The sequence below is a fragment of the Octopus sinensis genome, linkage group LG2 (assembly GCF_006345805.1).
Source record: "Octopus sinensis linkage group LG2, ASM634580v1, whole genome shotgun sequence".
NCBI classification, from domain to species: Eukaryota; Metazoa; Mollusca; class Cephalopoda; order Octopoda; family Octopodidae; genus Octopus; species Octopus sinensis.
The window spans coordinates 134,745,826-134,765,364 of NC_042998.1; the positions used below are offsets into that span (position 1 = coordinate 134,745,826).

At 39.7% G+C, this 19,539-nt stretch overlaps 1 protein-coding gene across 4 annotated transcripts in view; it reads left to right on the top strand.

Annotated features, from left to right (window-relative positions):
- Positions 1-2,708: 2,708 nt before the first annotated feature.
- Positions 2,709-19,539, top strand: part of LOC115232374 (hydroxylysine kinase-like) — a 36,339-nt gene continuing 19,508 nt past the window's right edge. Inside the window, exons 1-2 of one of the 4 annotated variants that reach the window (XM_029802226.2) lie at positions 2,709-3,104; positions 18,827-19,092. In XM_029802226.2, coding sequence (XP_029658086.1) covers positions 18,828-19,092 — 265 coding nt within the window. In that variant the 5' untranslated portion in view covers positions 2,709-3,104; position 18,827. Of the gene's footprint in view, positions 3,105-4,537; positions 4,665-4,850; positions 4,999-18,826; positions 19,093-19,539 lie in introns of those variants that run through there. The other 3 variants (XM_036499487.1, XM_036499485.1, XM_029802225.2) reach the window with 3 other exon arrangements.

Here is a 19,539-nt window from a genome sequence, read left to right on the forward strand (position 1 = left end):
CTAGTGGAAATGGATTTTGTACAGTGAAACAGAATTCTTTAATTTTGATAATTGAAGTGTGAAGAACATAATCTAGGCAAATGATAAATAGGAATGGTGTAAGCATATCACCTTACAAGATGCTTGCACTAATATGGAAGGAATCAGTATTTCCATTAGTTGATCCTACTTTAGTTTGTGTATTCTTGTAGAGTATCATTACTACTACTGCTGCTGCTGCTGCTTGTTATTGTTGTTGTTTAGCAACTACCGGCTGGATAGTTAGTGTTGCTCCTCAATCACCACCTGTCTCTCTGCCATCCCCAGCCATCTCTTCCACACCTTGAGTGCCAGTCTGGGCTCCCTCACAATCGCCTCGGGGTCCATCAGGTGACTGCGGAGCGACGGATGGATAGCTGGGCACTCCAACATCATGTGTTCTCCCATTTCTTCACCCAGTTTGCAAATGTGGCAAATAGATTCCCCAATTCTTCCAATCTTATGCTGCCAGCTTCTCAAATTCGGATGATGGTCGCTTCGCAATCTACTAAGCATTACTTGTTCTTGTCAAGTCAACTGTCATTTCTTGATGCAATTGGGCTTTTCTCCTCTTTCATTCGAGGGCTTCTTATCGATAGTTTGATAGCCGCCTTTGCTGCTGCATAATGCCAATCTATCCCCTTTTGATCCCTCTTTCGTTTTCTCATCATTCCCTATGATCATGCGATGACTAGGGGGCACCACGTGAACGTCAGGTCGCATTCTTGTTGATGAAGAGTGTGGAGTAACTCAACAGCTTCTTTTTCAGGGACTGGAGGGGTTCAAGGCGGTGCTCCTGCATGGCTGCAGTCAAATGACTGAAACGAATATGAATTGGACCAAATTCTTTTCACATATGGTGCACTTTAAGTAGTAGTAGTAGTTGTAGCAGCAGCAGCATTATTTATACCGGATAATAATGCTGCTGCTGCTGCTACTACTACTACTACTACTACTACTACTACTACTACCACCACCACTACTACTACCACCACTACTACTACTATTTCTCAAAGTGCACCATATGTGAAAAGAATTTGGTCCAATTCATATATACATTCTTTTAATCTTTTACTTGTTTCAGTCATTTGACTGCGGACATGCAGGAGCACCGCCTTTAGTCGAGCAAACTGACCCAGGACTTATTCTTTTTAAGCCTTGTACTTATTCTATTGGTCACTTTTGCCGAACCGTTAAGTTACGGGTAAGCACACCAGCATCGGTTATCAAGCGATGTTGGGGGTACAAACACAGACACACAAATACATACATATATATGACGGGCTTCTTTCCATTTCCATCTACCAAATCCACTCACAAGCCTTTGATTGGCCCGGGGCTATAGTAGAAGTGGGACTGAACCCGGGACCATGTGGCTGGTAAGCAAGCTACTTACCACACAGCCGCTCCTGCGCCTAAAAATAATTGTTTCACCCCTAGGGAGACATGAACCCAGATAACTCTGTTAAGATTCGGTCATAAAAGCCTGGTGCTCTACCAAGCATATTTTAGTAATAATAAAGAGTAAAATCAATAACGATTTTACCTGATAGCCAGTGCGGAAAATAAAAACCTTTTAGGCAAATTTTACAAATTATTTTATAATTATATACATAATTATAACAAGGGGTCAGCTTAATGCATCACCACGCGCTGCTAGAAATAGACGTTAAAGTCTTTTTTACTACCTTAAAATCTCCGAGAATAACACACTTATTGTGGGCAAGTAAAAGAAAGATAATGAATCGAACTTGGTTAACGAAGTTCAATTCATTATCTTTCTTTTACTTACCCACAATAAGTGTGCTATTCTCGGAGATTGTAAGGTAGTAAAAAGACTTTAACGTCTATTTCTAGCAGTGCGTGGTGATGCATTAAGCTGAACCCTTGTTATAATTATGTATATAATTATAAAATAATATGGATCTTTTCCTTTTGAACGGCAGATGTCAACACAATTTCTAGTTAACTAAACACTTTTAAACTTCGTATACTGGTAGAATGTGTTTATAAAACATCATTTTCTCTTGGTTTTATTGAGAAAATTCTGTAGTTTGTAAGATATTTCATCTGAAAATCATCCGAGCATTTCGGTAATTTTAACCAATCAATTACCTCCATTCAACTAAAATCATTTGCTGTGTCTAAAACTGAGATAACATCCTGTAACTAACCCTAAACCTCCCCCCTAACCCTAAATTTTTTTTCTTAACTGTTAAATTAATTTAATTCCATTGCTTTAGTTTTTTTACATGCGTAACAATTAAATTAATTTAACAATTAAGAAAAAAAAATTTAGGGTTAGGGTTAGGGTTAGAGGGGAGTTTTAGGGTTAGTTACAGGATGTTGTCTCAGTTTTAGACGCAGCAAATGATTTTAGCTCAAAAGAGAGCATAGGATTGGTTAAACAAACAAATTACAATTTTCTCAAGAAAGCCAAGTGAAAAAATTTTTTTTATTTTGACGCATTCTACCAGTATACGAAGTTTTAAAGTGTTTAGTTAACTAGAAATTGTCTGCCGTTCAAAAGGAAAAGATCCAATAATATATATATATATATATAATTAAAAATGCATATTTATGTAGTTAAAACAAATGGCTTCGCAACTACGTTGTTCTAGTTTCGATCCTACTGTGCATAGGACAAATTTCTTCTTTCGTAGCCTCGAATCGGGCACTGACTTGTGAATGGAATTTGGTAAACGGTGAAGTATGCACGTCTTTTGTAAAGAGTAACAACCCTTGCTGGTCCCCACTTATTGCCTACCACAAACTTCTTTTTAATTACATGCTTGAGAGTAAGAGGGGTGGGGAAACAGTAAAATATAGTAATAATCTGTGTACGTTTAGACGTTTATCACTACCAACCTTGGCTGCTGCTGAAACGGAATTAACAGCGCGAGTTAACCGTCTACACGTAGTAAACTTAGGAAATGTCAAGAGATTAATCTTTTTCACTTACACGTTTACTATTGCGGTTTTTCTACGGTGTAAACAATCTCTCATTCAGTTTGTGGGTTTCTCAGAGTCGGAGTAGTACATACCATCTGATCTTCCATCATCAAGCGAATACTTACTTTCATCAAGTAAGTCCAGTTCTATATGCCAAAATCAAGGCTTCTAACAAGTGCCCAAATATACTTGAATGCGAATCCATTTGTGCGTGCGTGTGTGTGAGTATTCTTGCTTGATGTAACACATGTATGTATGTATGTGTATATATATATATATATATATATATATATATTATATATATATATTATATATATATGTATGTATGTATGTATACATATATATACATATATATATATATATATATATATATATATATATATATATATATATAATATATACACATGTATATATACATATACATATACATATATGTATATATATATATAATATATATATATATATATATACATATATGTATATGTATATATACATGTGTGTGTGAGGCGCAATGGCCCAGTGGTTAGGACAGCGGACTCGCGGTCGTAGGATCGCGTTTTCGATTCCCAGACCGGGCGTTGTGAGTGCTTATTGAGTGAAAACACCTAAAAGCTCCACGAAACTGTCCTGCACGCAATCTTTCAGTATTTGTGCATTAGCGACATATGAGTTTGTGTCGAGCAGTTGTTGTTTCGGTTTTCTGCCGAGAGTGTTGTGAAGATCGACGCACCACCATTCTTTGGTAGAGAAGGAAGTGGTAAATCTTTCTGTACTTAGTGAGGCTGTGTGATGGGCCCATCCGAAAAGCTTGAAGACAGGCACTTTCTTGAGGTGAAGCTCTCATCATTTGGAAAGGAAGGTGCATGTCGGAAGGTGAGTGAGAGAGGGAAGACAAGTGAGGCTGAATGAGCCTACTTTGAATATGCTTTTCAAAATAAGAGAAGAGAAAATAGAAAAGAACATGCCCAGTGCCTTGGAGACGTGAGAATAATCCGAGACTTTCATGCGTGGGGTTTCCCCCGAATTACCTTGGACGGACTACTATTAGAGTGCTGGCAGAATCGTTAGCACGCCCAGCGAAATGCTTAGCGGTATTTTGTCTGCCGTTACGTTCTGAGTTCAAATTCCGCCGAGGTCGACTTTCGGGGTCGATTAAATAAGTACCAATTACGCACTGGGGTCGATATAATTGACTTAATCCGTTTGGCTGTCCTTGTTTGTCCTCTCTGTGTTTAGCCCCTTGTGGGTAGTAAAGAAATAGGTATTTCTGCGGCTACGATCTGAGTTCAAATTCCGCCGAGGTCGACGTTACTTTTCATCCTTTTGGGTTGATTAAATAAGTACAAGTTACGTACTGAGAAAAATGTATCAATCTCTATCTACACATTCAGATTCTGAATTCAAACGTCATGCACAGTGTTTATAAGAGACCAGTAAAACGAGCCACGCGTAAAACGAGCCACGGCGTAAAACTGGATATGACGTGATAAATTAAACAATAAAGGATTAAATAATAAAAATTAAATAATAAATGTAAAACTACATTACGCAGGATATTGCAATAGAGGACTAATTTTTTATTTTTATTTAGATTTTGAATGTTATGCCATGTCACCCGTCGACAGCTTTTATTGTGAGGAGATATGAGTGTTTATAGTGGCTTTATAGCAGTTTTGACTGCTGTTTCTAGACATGTAAGGATTTTTACAACCCTCTCCGTCATAATTGTGATTTATTCGCAATTATTCACTCTTCGTTTATCAAAAAAAAAATTTTTGAAATATGTTCTCGCCACTAACATATTCGTAAACAATCTTGAATTGTTTACGATATATCCTTCGTAATGTATTTTTACATTCCTCTTTTATTATTTAATTCTTCTCTGATACTTCACGGTTTTGGGGTGTGGCTTGTTTTACTGATCTCTTCTTATAAACGCTGTACATGGCGTTTGAATTCAGAGTTAGAATGTGTAGATAGAGGTTGATACATTTTTCTTGCCAGTCGGGACACATGTTAAACCCCAAGGTATGTTTTCTGCGTTAATTTCTATGTACAGAAATGTTCTCCCGGCGAGAATAATGGAACCTTTTTGGTTCCTAACTTCGAAATTGCAATGGAGGACTAACCTTTTATTTTTATTTAAATTCTGAATTTTATGTCGTGTCGCCTGCCAACAACAACTATTATTGTGAAGAGATATAATATGAGTGGTTATAATAGCTTTATAGCGGTTTTGACTGGTATTTCTAGACGTGTAAGGGTTTTTTTTATAACCCTCTCCGTTATAATTACGATTTATTCACAATTATACACTCTTCTTATGTGTATATATCTGAGAACCCCTTCGGTCACGACACAGACCATGGGATTACACCTAGAAAGTTAGCCTCCAAGGCACAATTCCGGGCAAGGTTGTTTATGGAAGACCAGCAGTCGCCCATGCATATCGGCCTCCCCTCTCTACGCCACCAGTGTTATGCAAGGAAAAGGCAAAGGTCGATACAGCTTGGCACCAGTGACGTCGCAATTCATTTTTACAGCTGAGTGAACTGGAGCAACGTGAAATAAAGTGTCTTGCTCAAGAACACAACACGCAGCCCGGTCCGGAATTCGAGCTCACAACCTCACGATCGTAAGCTCGACGCTCTAACCGCTGGGCCATGCGACTTCACATATGTATGTGTGTGTGTGTGTGTGGTGTGTGTGTGTGTGTTTGTGTGTGTGTGTGTGTGTATGTATGTATGTATGTATGTATGTATGTATGTATGTTTGTATTATCTCCCCTTCTTCCTAGATCTCCTGTGTAACCCCTCTGTCCGGCATTCGCTATCATAGATCGCTAGCCACAACACATTCTTTATTTTCTCTCCTTGTTTCTTTCTGTTTTCCTTTTTGCGGAAGAGCGTAGGCTCAAAACATTAAAGACTTTTTCACTTCCCGAGCGTTAAACTAATAGATCTGTTTGTTGTCTACAGCACCTGTCTTCGTCTTTTTTGTATGTGAATTCTTATATATATGTATGCATAATTATTCATGTATATAAATATACGTGTGTGTGTATGTATGTATGTATGTATGTATGTATGTATGTATGTATGTATGTATGTATGTATGTGTAAGAATTAACTCTTCCTTCTCTAATATATGCATATGTATGTGTATGTATATATATGTGTGTGTTAGGTGTGATGTAGAGAAATTGAATATTGAGAAAAAAAGTCGTCAGAATTTGGGAAAAAATCCTTTTATTAGCGCTTTCGTTCCTTTCTAGAACTTGTCAAATGAAATTATGTGAATGTACAAACAGTTTGTTTATTTATATGAAACAGATGTTTTTGGGGGGTAGGGGAGGATTGTATAGAAGAGAATACTGTTATTGTTTTTTGGGGTGAAGTTCTATGACAATGGAGATGGTTAGATGGAAATATAGGTAGGTAAATAGGCTCATAGATATGTTTCTTTATTAGCCACACAGGGCAGCACACAAACGGGACAAATTACAAGGTAGAGCTTTTCTTTTGGGGGAGAAAAAAAAGTGGGGTAGGTTTTCGATCAAAAGGTATCGTAAAAAGGAAAGAAAAAGGAAAGGGAAAGAGGAAAGCAAAAAAAAAAAACGAAAAGAAAAAAATCGATCAATAGGGATCGTGTATCACATAAATGTCATGATATAAAGTGTAAAGGGGGAAACAGGTGAGGTTTATCTGTGGAAAAAAAGCCTGCGGAAAAGACCACGGTAACCTCAGTCAATAATGTCACATGTTAGCACATTTATTTGCAAGTAAGTAACTTGCTGTTTTAAATTTTCCGGGTTCATAGGATCATACTCAAGGTGACTTCGTCATTCATACGTGCCAGCCTTGCTACATTCACCCATCTTTTTTTTAAACATTCGCTTGACAAAACTTGCCTCTCTACTCTCATTTTCCTTTTCAAGTGATACTTGAAGAAGTTGATGAGAGATTGACCAGAGAGGAAAGTGTTTGTCTCTAATCCTTTCAGACGCGTCCACCAGATACATTCTTTCGCCATGGCCACAAGTATGATGAAAATAGCTCTTCGTTCCCGTTTGAAGGAAGGAGGCGTGACGATATTGACAATAGAGTCGGCTGATAAACCGACTCGTCTTACACGTGACAGCAGTCGTTCGACATAAGCCCACAGGTCGGAAGTGGTTGGACACTGCACGAGTGCGTGCAGAACGGTTTCGTCGCTCTGACCGCATCTCGGGCAGGTCGGCCCCGTGTTTTTCGAGCCATGTCTGTAGAGCTTATCCCGAACGGGTAGCGCTTCTCGGTAGCACTGCCAGGCCAGGGATCTCTGGAAGTTGTCCATAGGTCCCGGCCCGAAAGTCGTCTTAAACAGGCAGGTCAGGTATTCCTCGTCGACGCTCAGGTTCGCCCCGAGATCGTCGTCGTACCTCCCCGTCACTAATCCCCTATAGAATGCTTTAGTTGTGTTGAAGTCACTCAAGGTCGACCCGGGACGGCATAGTTGCTTGAGAGCAACGCGACACTTGCGGTGCCATTCGCCCTTCTTCAGCCTCTTTTTGATCCACGACTGTAGTTCGGCCATGGAGACGAGCTGCGGGAAAGTGTGCCTCACAAACGGCGACCACACCTGTTCACCGTCGTCTACGTAGAGCGGGAGGTGTCGCAGTCTCAGCGCGTGTCTGCGCATCATCAACCACGGCGTGCCCAGCCCTCCTTTTAACGGGCGTTGACAGCAAATGGATCGCCTGACCATCGGGACGCATCCTTTCCACAAGAAGCGGAAGAGAATGCGTTCTAATTTGGTGATGGTAGGGTCGGGACAAGGTACGACGGTCAGGCGGTAGTAGATGACGGACGCGATGTACGTGTTCGCCACCTCTTCCCGACCTTTTACGGACAGTTTCCTCTCGGCCCATTGCCGGGAGAGAGTGACCACCTTACTCGTTATCTCGTTCCAGTTCTCCATTTGGAGGTCCGGACCGAACCAAACCCCGAGCAACTCGACCGGGCCGTTTGTCCAGCGTCCCACGACGGATGCTCTGGTGGACGGCATGGGCTTGCTTTTCCAGGTGCCGAGCCGCAAACCCACTGACTTTTCCCGGTTGATTTTCGCTCCTGTCACCGCTTCGTAGTCTTTCAGTGTCTCGCCGACCAGCTCGATGTGCTTGTGGCTTGACACTATGACTGTGACGTCGTCCGCGTATGCAGACACGCTCGTCCCGCATCCCAGTTCTTGCGGGATGCCCCTCAGAGTCGCCAGCTTCCGCAGTAGTGGCTCGGGAGTCAATACGTATAGAAGCGACGAGAGGGGGCATCCCTGACAGACCGAACGTGCAATGTCGAAAGGTCTCGATAGATGTCCATTTACGTGAATTACCAAAAGGATAATTCTGTACAAAGGAGCTATCCAGCCGCGGAAAACGGGACCGAAACCAGCCGCTCTGAGGACTGCCTCCAAGTAGCGATGGTCTACCCTATCGAAAGCTTTTGATTGATCCAAATTGATCAGGGCTCCACCCATGCCAGGTTCCTTAACTACCTTGTCTATGATGTAGCGCACCAGATGGAGGTTGTCATGGATACTCCGGCCCGGCACGGCGCACGTTTGTGCCTTGTCGACCAGTTTCTCGATGACAAGCGCCAACTTCTTAGCTAACACCTTGGCCAAAATTTTCAAGCCTGCATTGAGCAGAGTGATGGGCCTAAAGTTACTTATAATGTCCTCCTTGTTTGGATCTTTCTTCAGCAGCGTTACGGCTCCTCGACTCACAAAACCGGGTATGCTCCCGTTTTGCTGCCAGCTGCAATACACCGTTGCCAAGATGTCTCCAAACAAGTCTTGCATACAATTGTAAAACTCGTAGGGCAGACCATCCAGACCCGGCGATTTGTCCCTCGAGCATCCTGCCATCACATCCCTCACTTCCGCCGTCGTGATGGCACCTTCGCAGCACTCTGCCTCTCTTGCCGAGAATCGTGGCAGGCTGTGCAGGTAGGCACTGAAGTCCACCCTGCGTTTACGCTCGCCACTCGTCCCGTACAGTCGGGCAAAATGCCACTGAAATACCTCGCACATCTTGCTGGGCTCGAGCAATTCGCGCCTTGTTCGTCTACCAGAGACAGAATGGTGGCTTTGTTACCCTGCTGCGCCTCCACCACCCGGGCTTCTCTCGCGGCTCCAACACGCATCCTAGTCCTAACAGCACACTCTTCGTGTTTGGCGTTGAAGTGTTGGTCGAGGGCCAACCTCGCCGCCAAAACGTCTGATGCGATGCCGCTTCTTATTGCCTCTTCTAACTTCTTAACTAACTCACCCTCTACTCTGTTTCTATCTACGCCTAGTGCCTTGCTATATCTAATTGCTTCCGCTTTTACGGCTCTCTTGAGGGCGAACCACCATTTGCTGTTGACGATGGATCCCGTCAAAGCCCTCTTTACTAACGTGCTGATTCTGTCTCTGAAAACCTGTCTGGGCGGGAAAGATGCGTTTAGTTTCCAGTAACCGGGACCCTGCCTATGTGCCTTATCTAAGTCTAGCGTACACGTCACGAATTTGTGATCCGTGTAGCTGACAGTGTGGAATTGTGGACATCCTAAGTTATCCTTGTCTACTGTCCTACACAGTATCCTATCTAGATACGATCTCAATGACCCACTGCGGTTGCTCCACGTCCACGCTGGTGCATTTGGGTAGTCGAGTCGGTACCTGTCAGACAGTTGGAATCGTCTGAGCAGGTCTCTGAGGCATTTGCATCCCCGTCTGTTTTTGTCTGTCATAGATAGATAGATAGATAGATAGATAGATAGATAGATAGATAGATAGATAGATAGATAGATAGACAGACAGACAGACAGACAGACAGACAGACAGACAGACAGACAGACAGATACGTAGAGGGGAAGAGAGAGAGAAGGGATATCTACCTTCCTATTCACCATTTATTTATTTATTTATCTAGTCCTTTACCATTGTATTGGAATGGGTTTAAGGATGGTAACCTCCAAAAAAAATAGGTGCGGTTTGGTCATCACTGAAAGTCAATTTGTTTTCTTTCTCTCTTCACCCTTCTTTTTCCTTTTTTCTTTTCCTCTTCCTTCTTTTTGCCTTCCTTTTTTCTCCTCTTTGAGTTATATTTAGAATATACCCTTTTCAAACATTCATTTTTTGATAAAGTGTAGTTCTGTATGAAAATACATTAGTATCATATTTGCAAATTAACAATTTGAAAGTTCAATCAGTAAATAAGATAAAACGAAGATATATATATATATATACATAACAAAGTGCAGTTGTAAGGTACCGCACGAGTGGAATTATATATGAAAGAAGGTTTGAAAATGCAATTTTAAAAGATGTTTATTTACTTTACCGGTTTCACTTTTTTAGAAAAAGATTGTCAAAAGTAACATGTAAAAGCTTGGTTGTGTTAGGTACTGGTTATCACAAAATATTACAATATACATATACATTCTTTGATAATAAGAACATGTTAAGAACAGTTTACAAAGGAAAATCTTGGGAATATATAAAAAAAGTTTAACAAGTTCATTAAAATATTGGGCACAAAAGATTACAAAATATATATACATTTTGAAGAAAATGTTAAAGACAGTTTCCAGAAAGAATTATTAAAAAGTTCAGTGGAATATTGGTATTGTATTTGTATATATATACACAGAATATTATGAGTTCAAAAAGTTTACATTTTAGTAGTAGGGTAGTTTTAACTGAGTCTTTTAGGAAAACATGGTGAATCAGGTCAGTTAAAACAACCCTACTACTAAAATGTAAACTTTTTTGAACTTGAAGAAGTTGATGAGAGATTGACCAGAGAGGAAAGTGTTTGTCTCTAATCCTTTCAGAAGCGTCCACCAGATACATTCTGAAAGGATTGGAGACAAACACTTTCTTCTCTGGTCAATCTCTTATCAACTTCTTCAAGTATCACTTGAAAAGGAAAGTGAGAGTAGAGAGGCAAGTTTTGTCTAGCGAATGTTTCAAAAAAAGATGGGTGAATGTAGCAAGGATGGAACGTATGAATGACGAAGCCACCTTGAGCATAATCCTATGAACCCGGAAAATTTAAAACAGAGGGTTACCTACTTGCAAACAAATGTGTTAACATGTAACATCATTGACCGAGGTTACCGTGGTCTTTTCCGTGGGCTTTTCTTCCCACAGATAAACCTTATCTACTTCCCCCTTTACACTTTACACCATGACACTGTGATACATGATCCCTAGTGATCTTTTTTTCTTCTTCTTTCCTTTTTACGGTCCCTTTTGATGGAAAACCTAACCCACCTTTTTTTTTCTCCCCCAAAAAGAAAAGCTCTACTTTGTAATCTGTCCTGTCTGTGTGCAGCCCTGTGTGGCTAGTAAAGAAACATTGCTTAATTTATGTATCATTTATTTGAAATATATATATACATATAGTTTAATATAGGTTTGTGCGTAGTTGTGTCCTTAACAAAGTCACTTCAGTGCTTTCTGGTACATTTAACTCAACATCATGAAAAGCATTTAATTAGCATAGGCTTCAATAGTTGACAATAAAACATTTCAGTGATTCTTCCTGTCAAAAGATCGCATGAAAGTGAAAGTGGTTTCCTTCAAAATGAAACTATCGGGAAACAAAGTAAATATTTGAACTCTCAAAATACGCTTAGGGCAAACATAATCATCACCGGGGCTACGCGGTAACCAACTTCGTTCTTTCTTCTTCTGTATCTGCTCCAGAATATCTTGTAGATGGAGCACTCAGTCTCTTCTTCCGAATCATCTACAATATCATGATCACCGTCACTGTCGTCACATTCCATACTACCTGTTTTCTGCCATTTTGGAGAAAGTGACTCACTTTCGTTTTCACTCTTAGGCGCTTCTGCCTCAACTTTCAAGCGTTTGAAAGCCTCAGTAGATGTCAAGACTTTTCAATGGAAAGCTTGGACACAGCACCTGTTCTTGTTGGAGTTTGTGACTGAAATTCTGGTTTCAGCTGATTTTGCAAGGGAAATGGCTGAACATATTGCCTCACGCAAGAGCTTTCTCAGGCCATTGAATAATAACTTAGTGAAACTTGAAGAGGACCCTTGCTCTGGCTCCCCTAAGATACCAACTTCTTTGCCACCTACAGCCGATCGATTTTTGTTGTTGCTGATGTTGATGATGATGATGATGATGATGAAATAAATTAAATTTTTCCCAACGTTTAACACAACTAGCACAGTCATGTATGTTTCCAGAAAATGCGATATTTGCTCCAAACGATTTGGTTGTTGTTAAAACAACCATTGCACAAATCATTAACAATTGCATCGAGGTAGATTTGTCTACAAGTCTATGGACACAGTTTTAGATCCCAAAGAAACTTAAGTTTTAGATCTCAAAGAAAAGCTACGCATGGCAAGTTGAGAAGGCTGCAAGAAGCTGAGAGTTACATTGTTGATAATTTCAGAAAATAAATGGACACAAGAAATAGTTCATATTTATCATAACTTTTGTTTGATATTTACGAAGTTCAGCGCAAATCTGACGAATTGAAGTAAATACAATATGTTAGTCCATGAGAGAATTTTTTGCCGTTGTAGTTCTTATGATATTTTTATCTTCTGCGTGTGTGTGGTATGTCTATGTTGCTAAGTGTGATAGTTGGTTATAATTGATGTCCTCTGTAGTTGCTGATAAGAAGGGAGACAATGAAATTGTTCGGTGATATTTTATTTATTTACCTTTTTCTTATTTTTACTTGACAAAAAGGGGTGTATATAGATGGACTTCTGACATATCTGTAATGGTGGCTTCCAGCTGGCGAAAATTACATAATTTTAAATGCCTGTAACATTATTGTTATTATTATTATTATTATTATTATTATTATATTATTATTATTATTATTATTATTATTATTATTCAGTAGTTTTATTTTTATAATGTACTTTCACTTCACTAGCGAGCGCAGCTCTGTGTGCCTTGGGTATGTACTGTGGTTTGCTTGTGATGCTCTTATAGTTACTGTATTGAAAGTGTTTTGCGTAGGATATGTGAAGTGCCCAGGAGTGCAATTTTCTGTATATTGTATATATTTGTAAGTCCTGGTGTTTTTGTTATGTATTTATCTGAATATTTTTTATCATACCTAATGCACTCACTATGATAGGAATTGTTTCTGTTTTTAAATTCCACATTCGAGTTACAGGTCTTTGTATATTGAAAGTTTCTCCATTTCTTTTAGAGAAACGTTGTCATCTGCTGGTATTGATACATCAATAAGAAAGCTTTTTTTTTCTTCGTGATCTCTGACAACTATATCTGGCCTATTGGCCTTAATTTCTATATCTGTATGTATTGGCATATCCCAGAGTATGGTTGCTTTCTCGTTTTCTGTTACCTTTTCTGGCGTGTGCTTATACCAGCTTTTTTCTGTTGTTAATCCATAGTGTTGGCATAGCTTCCAGTGTATGTAGGTCCCAACTTTGTCCTGTGTGTGAATATATTCCTTCTTAACCAGGACTGGGCAGCCAGAGATAATATCATTTGTTGTCCATCTCCACATATTCTGCAGTTACTTGATATGTTTCTTTTCATTATATGTTTTTGGTAATTTCTGGTGGGGAGGCTTTGGTCTTGTGCTGCAATTAAAAATCTTTCAGTCTCTGCTTTGAGCTTCTCAACCATTACTGGGATTTTTCTCTGTCTATTTCTTTTGCGTTTATTTTAGCCTAGTATTTGCCACGAAGGGGCTTTTCTTGTCATCGTTTTATCAAGGTCCGTTGCTGTTCTAGTTTTAGTATGGATTTCATTTGTTTTATAGCTTTTGTTTCTTCTTCTTCTTCTTCTTCTTCTTCTTCTTCTTCTTCTTCTTCTTCTTCTTCTTCTTCTTCTTCTTCTTCTTCTTCTTCTTCTTCTTCTTCTTCTTCTTCTTCTTCTTCTTCTTCTTCTTCATATGTGTCGTCAACATGCAAAACTACATCGGTATAGAAATTTTTCAAAAATCAGCTGAAAATTTTTAATAATTTAAAGATCCGAAATTGGTAATAATCTGTCTGTCGTTCACCATGTCTATAGACACTTTCTCGCTACTTGGGCGGTGTTAATTCGCTGTGCAACCCAGACTATACTTTATTTTTTAAAAGTATTCTCTTTTTCTCTTTTTTTTATTTTTTATTATTTTTTTACTTGTTTCAGTCATTTTGACTGCGGTCATGCTGGAGCACCGCCTTTAATCGAGCAGCTCGACCCCGGGACTTATTCTTTGTAAGCCCAGTACTTATTCTATCGGTCTCTTTTGCCGAACCGCTAAGTGACGGGGACATAAACACACCAGCATCGGTTGTCAAGCAATGCTAGGGAGACAAACACAGACACACAAACATACACGCACACACACACATATATATATAAATATACATATATATGACGGGCTTCCGTCTACCAAATCCACTCACAGGGCTTTGGTCGGCTCGAGGCTATAGTAGAAGACACTTGCCCAATGTGCCACGCAGTGGGACTGAACCCGGAACCATGTGGTTGGTAAACAAGCTACTTACCACACAGCCACTCCTGCGCCTATTCTGTTAATATTTCAAAAACAGAATGTGCGCGTGGTGTGTGTGTGTGTGTGTGTGTGTGTGTGTGTGTGTGTGTAGTTAAACGCTTACTCGCTAGTAAACAGATTGTTCCTTCCTGACGGCATACAGTTTTACATTATTGTGCGACAAGAAACTATGCATTGTGTTTTAAACCTCCATTCCCTTCTTTCAAAAGCCCAAGCAGAAATTAATTCTGTGTTTGACGCCTATTCGTCTACATCACTTTCTAGGTAGCCATCTTGTAGTTGGTCTTATGGTTTAGCTTCAGCTGAGCCACGCAGTTGCTTTTATCTAGATTATTTACATTTACTATTTATTTACGCTTTGTAACGCCTGCTAAATATCACATATCCATTTTACTTCTACCATTGATATTTATTTATTTTTAACATTTTTTTTTGTATTTTTGAAGTAGAAATAACAAACAGATAAATGAATACACAAATAAAGTGTCACCTAGCAAATCCCGTCTCTTCTTACCAGTACCTGCATAGAACCTCAAATATACCCAGCCATGAAACATAGTAACATAGATATATCACACACACACAAGACTGAAATACTAGAAATTACATACCGCGCTTCAGATGAATATCACAATTGGCTTAAAAGGAAAATACAGCAATAATAGAGTACGAAAAATACATTTGATTCACCGTTCATTATTGCAAACTTTTCTCTGAATCTCGTCACATTAAACCACAAAGAACTGAAAAGAACTCAGTTCACTATACATCAGAACAGTTTGTACACTGGCAACACTTAAGGATCACCTACATAACGATGTAGAAACAGTAAACGGAAAAGGTCGCCATTATACTAGTCGCTCTTACACGAAAAATCACCAGCGAACACCTGCAAGGAACCCTTATGAAGTTCCTTCGTTACCTCTGGATGGAACTCCCTCTGTTGGGGAAATTTGTTATAAGATTTTTGATAATTGTCATTGCTTTTATTATTTATATATTCTCTGTAAATCCCCACTGTCCTTTGTCTTTGGATTGCGCTAAATGTTTTCACGGTCTTTGTGGCCAATAACAAAAGGATCATCATCATCATCATCATCATCATCATCATCATCATCTTCATCATTATTATTATTGCTGTTGTTGTTAAAGCAGCAAGCTGGCAGAATCGTTAGCACGCCGGGTAAAATGCTTAGCGGTATTTCGTCTGCCGCTACGTTCAGAGTTCAAATTCCGCCGAGGTCGACTTTGCCTTTCATCCTTTCGGGGTCGATTAAATAAGTACCAGTTACGCACTGGGGTCGATATAATCGACTTAATCCGTTTGTCTGTCCTTGTTTGTCTTCTCTGTGTTTAGCCTCTTGTAGGTAGTAAAGAAATAGGTATTTCGTCTGCCGTTACGTTCTGAGTTCAAATTCCGCCGAGGTCGACTTTGCCTTTCATCCTTTCGGGGTCGATTAAATAAGTACCAGTTACTCACTGGGGTCGATATAATCGACTCAATCCGTTTGTCTGTCCTTGTTTGTCCTCTCTGTGTTTAGCCCCTTGTGGGTAGTAAAGAAATAGGTATTTCGACTGCCACTACGTTTTGAGTTCTAATTCTGCTGAGATCGATGATTAATACTCTCATCTGCAAATTCTATATTTGCTGCCAGACTGAGTTTTGTCGAACTTTGCCTTGAATAGATTTGAGTAGATCAATCGTAGACCAAGGCAGGGTGCCTCGCGCCTAGAGTGTCGTCAGTTGCCCACACTCCTCTGTCAGTCGGACAATGCAGTCGGTGGAAATTCCAATATGAGAGTTAGTGACAGGTAAGTGCGACGACGTTCTCAGGGAGACTCGACAAGAACGAGTTGACTGGCCTGTTCTGGAGTACTTCCGGCCGGGGCCTATGGATAATTTTCAGAAATCCTTGGCCTGGCAGTGCTATCGGGGGCACAGACTGTCCGAGATAAATTCTACAGGCAAGGAACTGCAGTCAGCCGGGCTTGCCCGAGATGCGCGCAGAACGACGAAACCGTTCTGCACACTCTTGTCCAATGCCCGAGTATTTCTGACGTGTGTGTTTATGTCGAACACTTGCTGTCGTGTGTAGAATGAATCCGGCTATATTCTGAAACCATTGTGTAGATAGTTCCGCTGCCTTCCTTTGGCCGGGAAAGGCAGGCTGTTTTTCTTTGCCTGGTAGCCCTAGCAAAAGAGGTTATGTGGAGGGTGAGACTGAAATGGCTGAAGGCAGACACTTTCCCCTTCGGCCAAGCTCTCATCAACTTTTTCAAATTTCTCTTGAAAAGAAAAGTGAGGGTGGAGAGGGAAGTTCTTCCCCCCAGCAATTTTGTAACCTTTCATGTAACCTCACATTGTATTTGTCCTCTGTTATCCATAATGCGTTTTTTTTGTAAACCCTTTGTGGTTAATAAAGAAATCATCATCATCATTATTATTACTATTATTACTATTATTATTATTATTATTATTATTATTATTATTATTATTATTATTATTATTATTATTATTATCATCATCATTATCATTATTATTATTATCATTATTATCAGTCATTAAGGGACATGCTAAACTGGTTATGGTCAAACAACTGACAAGCAATCTGTGGTATTGAGCAGCATGTTTGTTGTAGCTCATCTTTTATACCGGGATAAAACAATGTACATGATAACACTTCCAATTAGTTAAGATCAAAAGCCATGAGCCACTGCTTTTATTATCATTATTGTTGTTGTTGTTGTTGTTGTTATCGTTGTTGTCGTCGTCGTCGTTGTTGTTGTTGTTGTTGAGTGAGAGAGCGGTGCATGCCATCAAAGTGACACCGGGGTAAAATTTACACGCAACATCAACTATATAGCACATGTGGTGCATTTTGTTGACCACTATTAGGTCCGTTATGCTGAAGCACTTGATCTGTGTGGACTAGGAAATCCCAGAGGATTTTGCTAGTCTCCGACTCCGTCACTCTCTGCGGTTTGTGCTCATACCACGTTTTGCCTCTCTCTAGTCCCCACTTTTCGCACAGTTTGTAATGTAGCACTTTCGCCACAACTTGTAGTGGTTTTGGGCAAGGCTAGGGTATTCGTTCGTGATATGGGCAATGGTTTCATCTACTCTATTACACATGTGACGCAGCGGAGACACTTGCTCATTCCTAAGGTCGTCCCTCCAGTTCGTGGCCCAAGCTTGGTCTTGCTCTGCCAGTATAGTGCTCTCGGTCTCTTTTTAGTGTTCCTTTCTTCAGCCGTTTCCACATATGGGTTTTATGCATGAACTAAATAGCAAAATTTTTGCTATTATCATCATCATCATCATCATCATAATCATCTATGGTTTCCTTTCATTATAACTTTACTTCAGCCACCTAAGTACCAGGCCAAGAGTAGCAAAAGCACTTTTGTTTTGCTAGGCATGCTAAACTTATCGCCACATTTATTCCATTTTAGATGGAGTGTGCTTTCCGTAGTATATGGGCTGTACCCATCAAAGTTATCTTTTGTAGTTCACGGAGATTGGAGTTACATGGGAGTTGCTTAATATACTTCTCAGTTCCCTTCTTTATCATTCCCAACGTACCAATTATTACTGGTATTATCGTAGTACTATGCTTCCACATTCTTATGATTTCAATTTGTAGATCTTTATAGTGAGAAAGCTTTTCGTATTCTTTTCTTGAGACATTTTGATCTTGTTGGACTATTAATAAACAAGTTCTTCTATTGTAGTCTTTGATCACAATGTCTGGTCGATTGGAGTCAATTTCTCTGTCTGTTTGTATTGGGAAGTTCCAATGATGGTGGCGCCCTCGCCTGTACCACTTATCATGGGATTTATCATTATCATCATTTTTATCATTATTTTATTGCCTTTGCACAGGTTCTAACGCTAGAGATGTACTACAGTGTCAGCTGTTCACTACCAGTGAACTAAGGTAACACCTCTTATTTTTCGAGCACTTTCCGGAGTATTCGAGCGGTTCCAAGCAGTGCTGTTTGCTGCAAGTGCTCCAACCTTATTGCAGCCCCTATTTGTTCTATGTACTTCTCAAGAATTTTACTCACTGTTCCCAGGGCTCTGACAATTATTGGTACTACAACCACCTTTTTCATCGACCACAACTTCTTTACCTCCCAAGCTAACCTGTCATATCTATCGACTATTCTTTCATCCTTATCGTATACCTTGTTGTCAGCTGGGCATCCTATATCTATAATCCAGCATAGTTTGCTTTCTTTCTCAATTAAGACTATGTCTGGCTTCTTATTCCCTATCTCATGGTCGCATTATTTTCTCTTCAGAATGACAAATTCTACGGATTGTGACACTATGAATCTAGTCAACTACAAACCAATCGAATTGCCTGAACATATGATTGCTCAATTGCTTAAAGATCGATATGGAATGGAACTGATCGATTTTTCCGAACTCATCAGCTTCGATGATCGCAATTACTTGGTCCATGTCACCAGTAAACATGATAACCCTTACGTTAAAAAAATCGACTCAAATGGATACCTGTTGAAAATCTTCAATGCGGAATTTTCGAAGAATGAAAATTTTTTCGGTAAAATCTCTTGGTATTATTGACTTCTGTGTTCTAAAATAATTCAAACATGGCATCCACATGAAAAACAAATAATTTTGTATTAACGCATTTAACGCACGAATAAATAAGTTGACTAGAAATATCTCTATAGGCTTGGACATGGCGCCATGGTTAATAAAAAGCTCGCTTTGCAACCATCTGGTTACAAGTTCAGTACCGAAATATGGCACCTTGAGCAAGTGTGTTAAGAGTCCCAAGCCGTTCTATACCTTGTGAGTGAATTTGGTAGATGAAAATTACGGGGAAGCCCATCGTAAATGTGTGTGTGTGTGTGTGCCTTTGACAAAAAATAAGTAATATTGTTGATTTGTTCGATTAAAATCCTTCAAGATGGTGTCTTAGCATGGCTGCCGTTCAACGACTGAAGCAAGTAAAAGAATATATATGTACATACACACGCTCTCA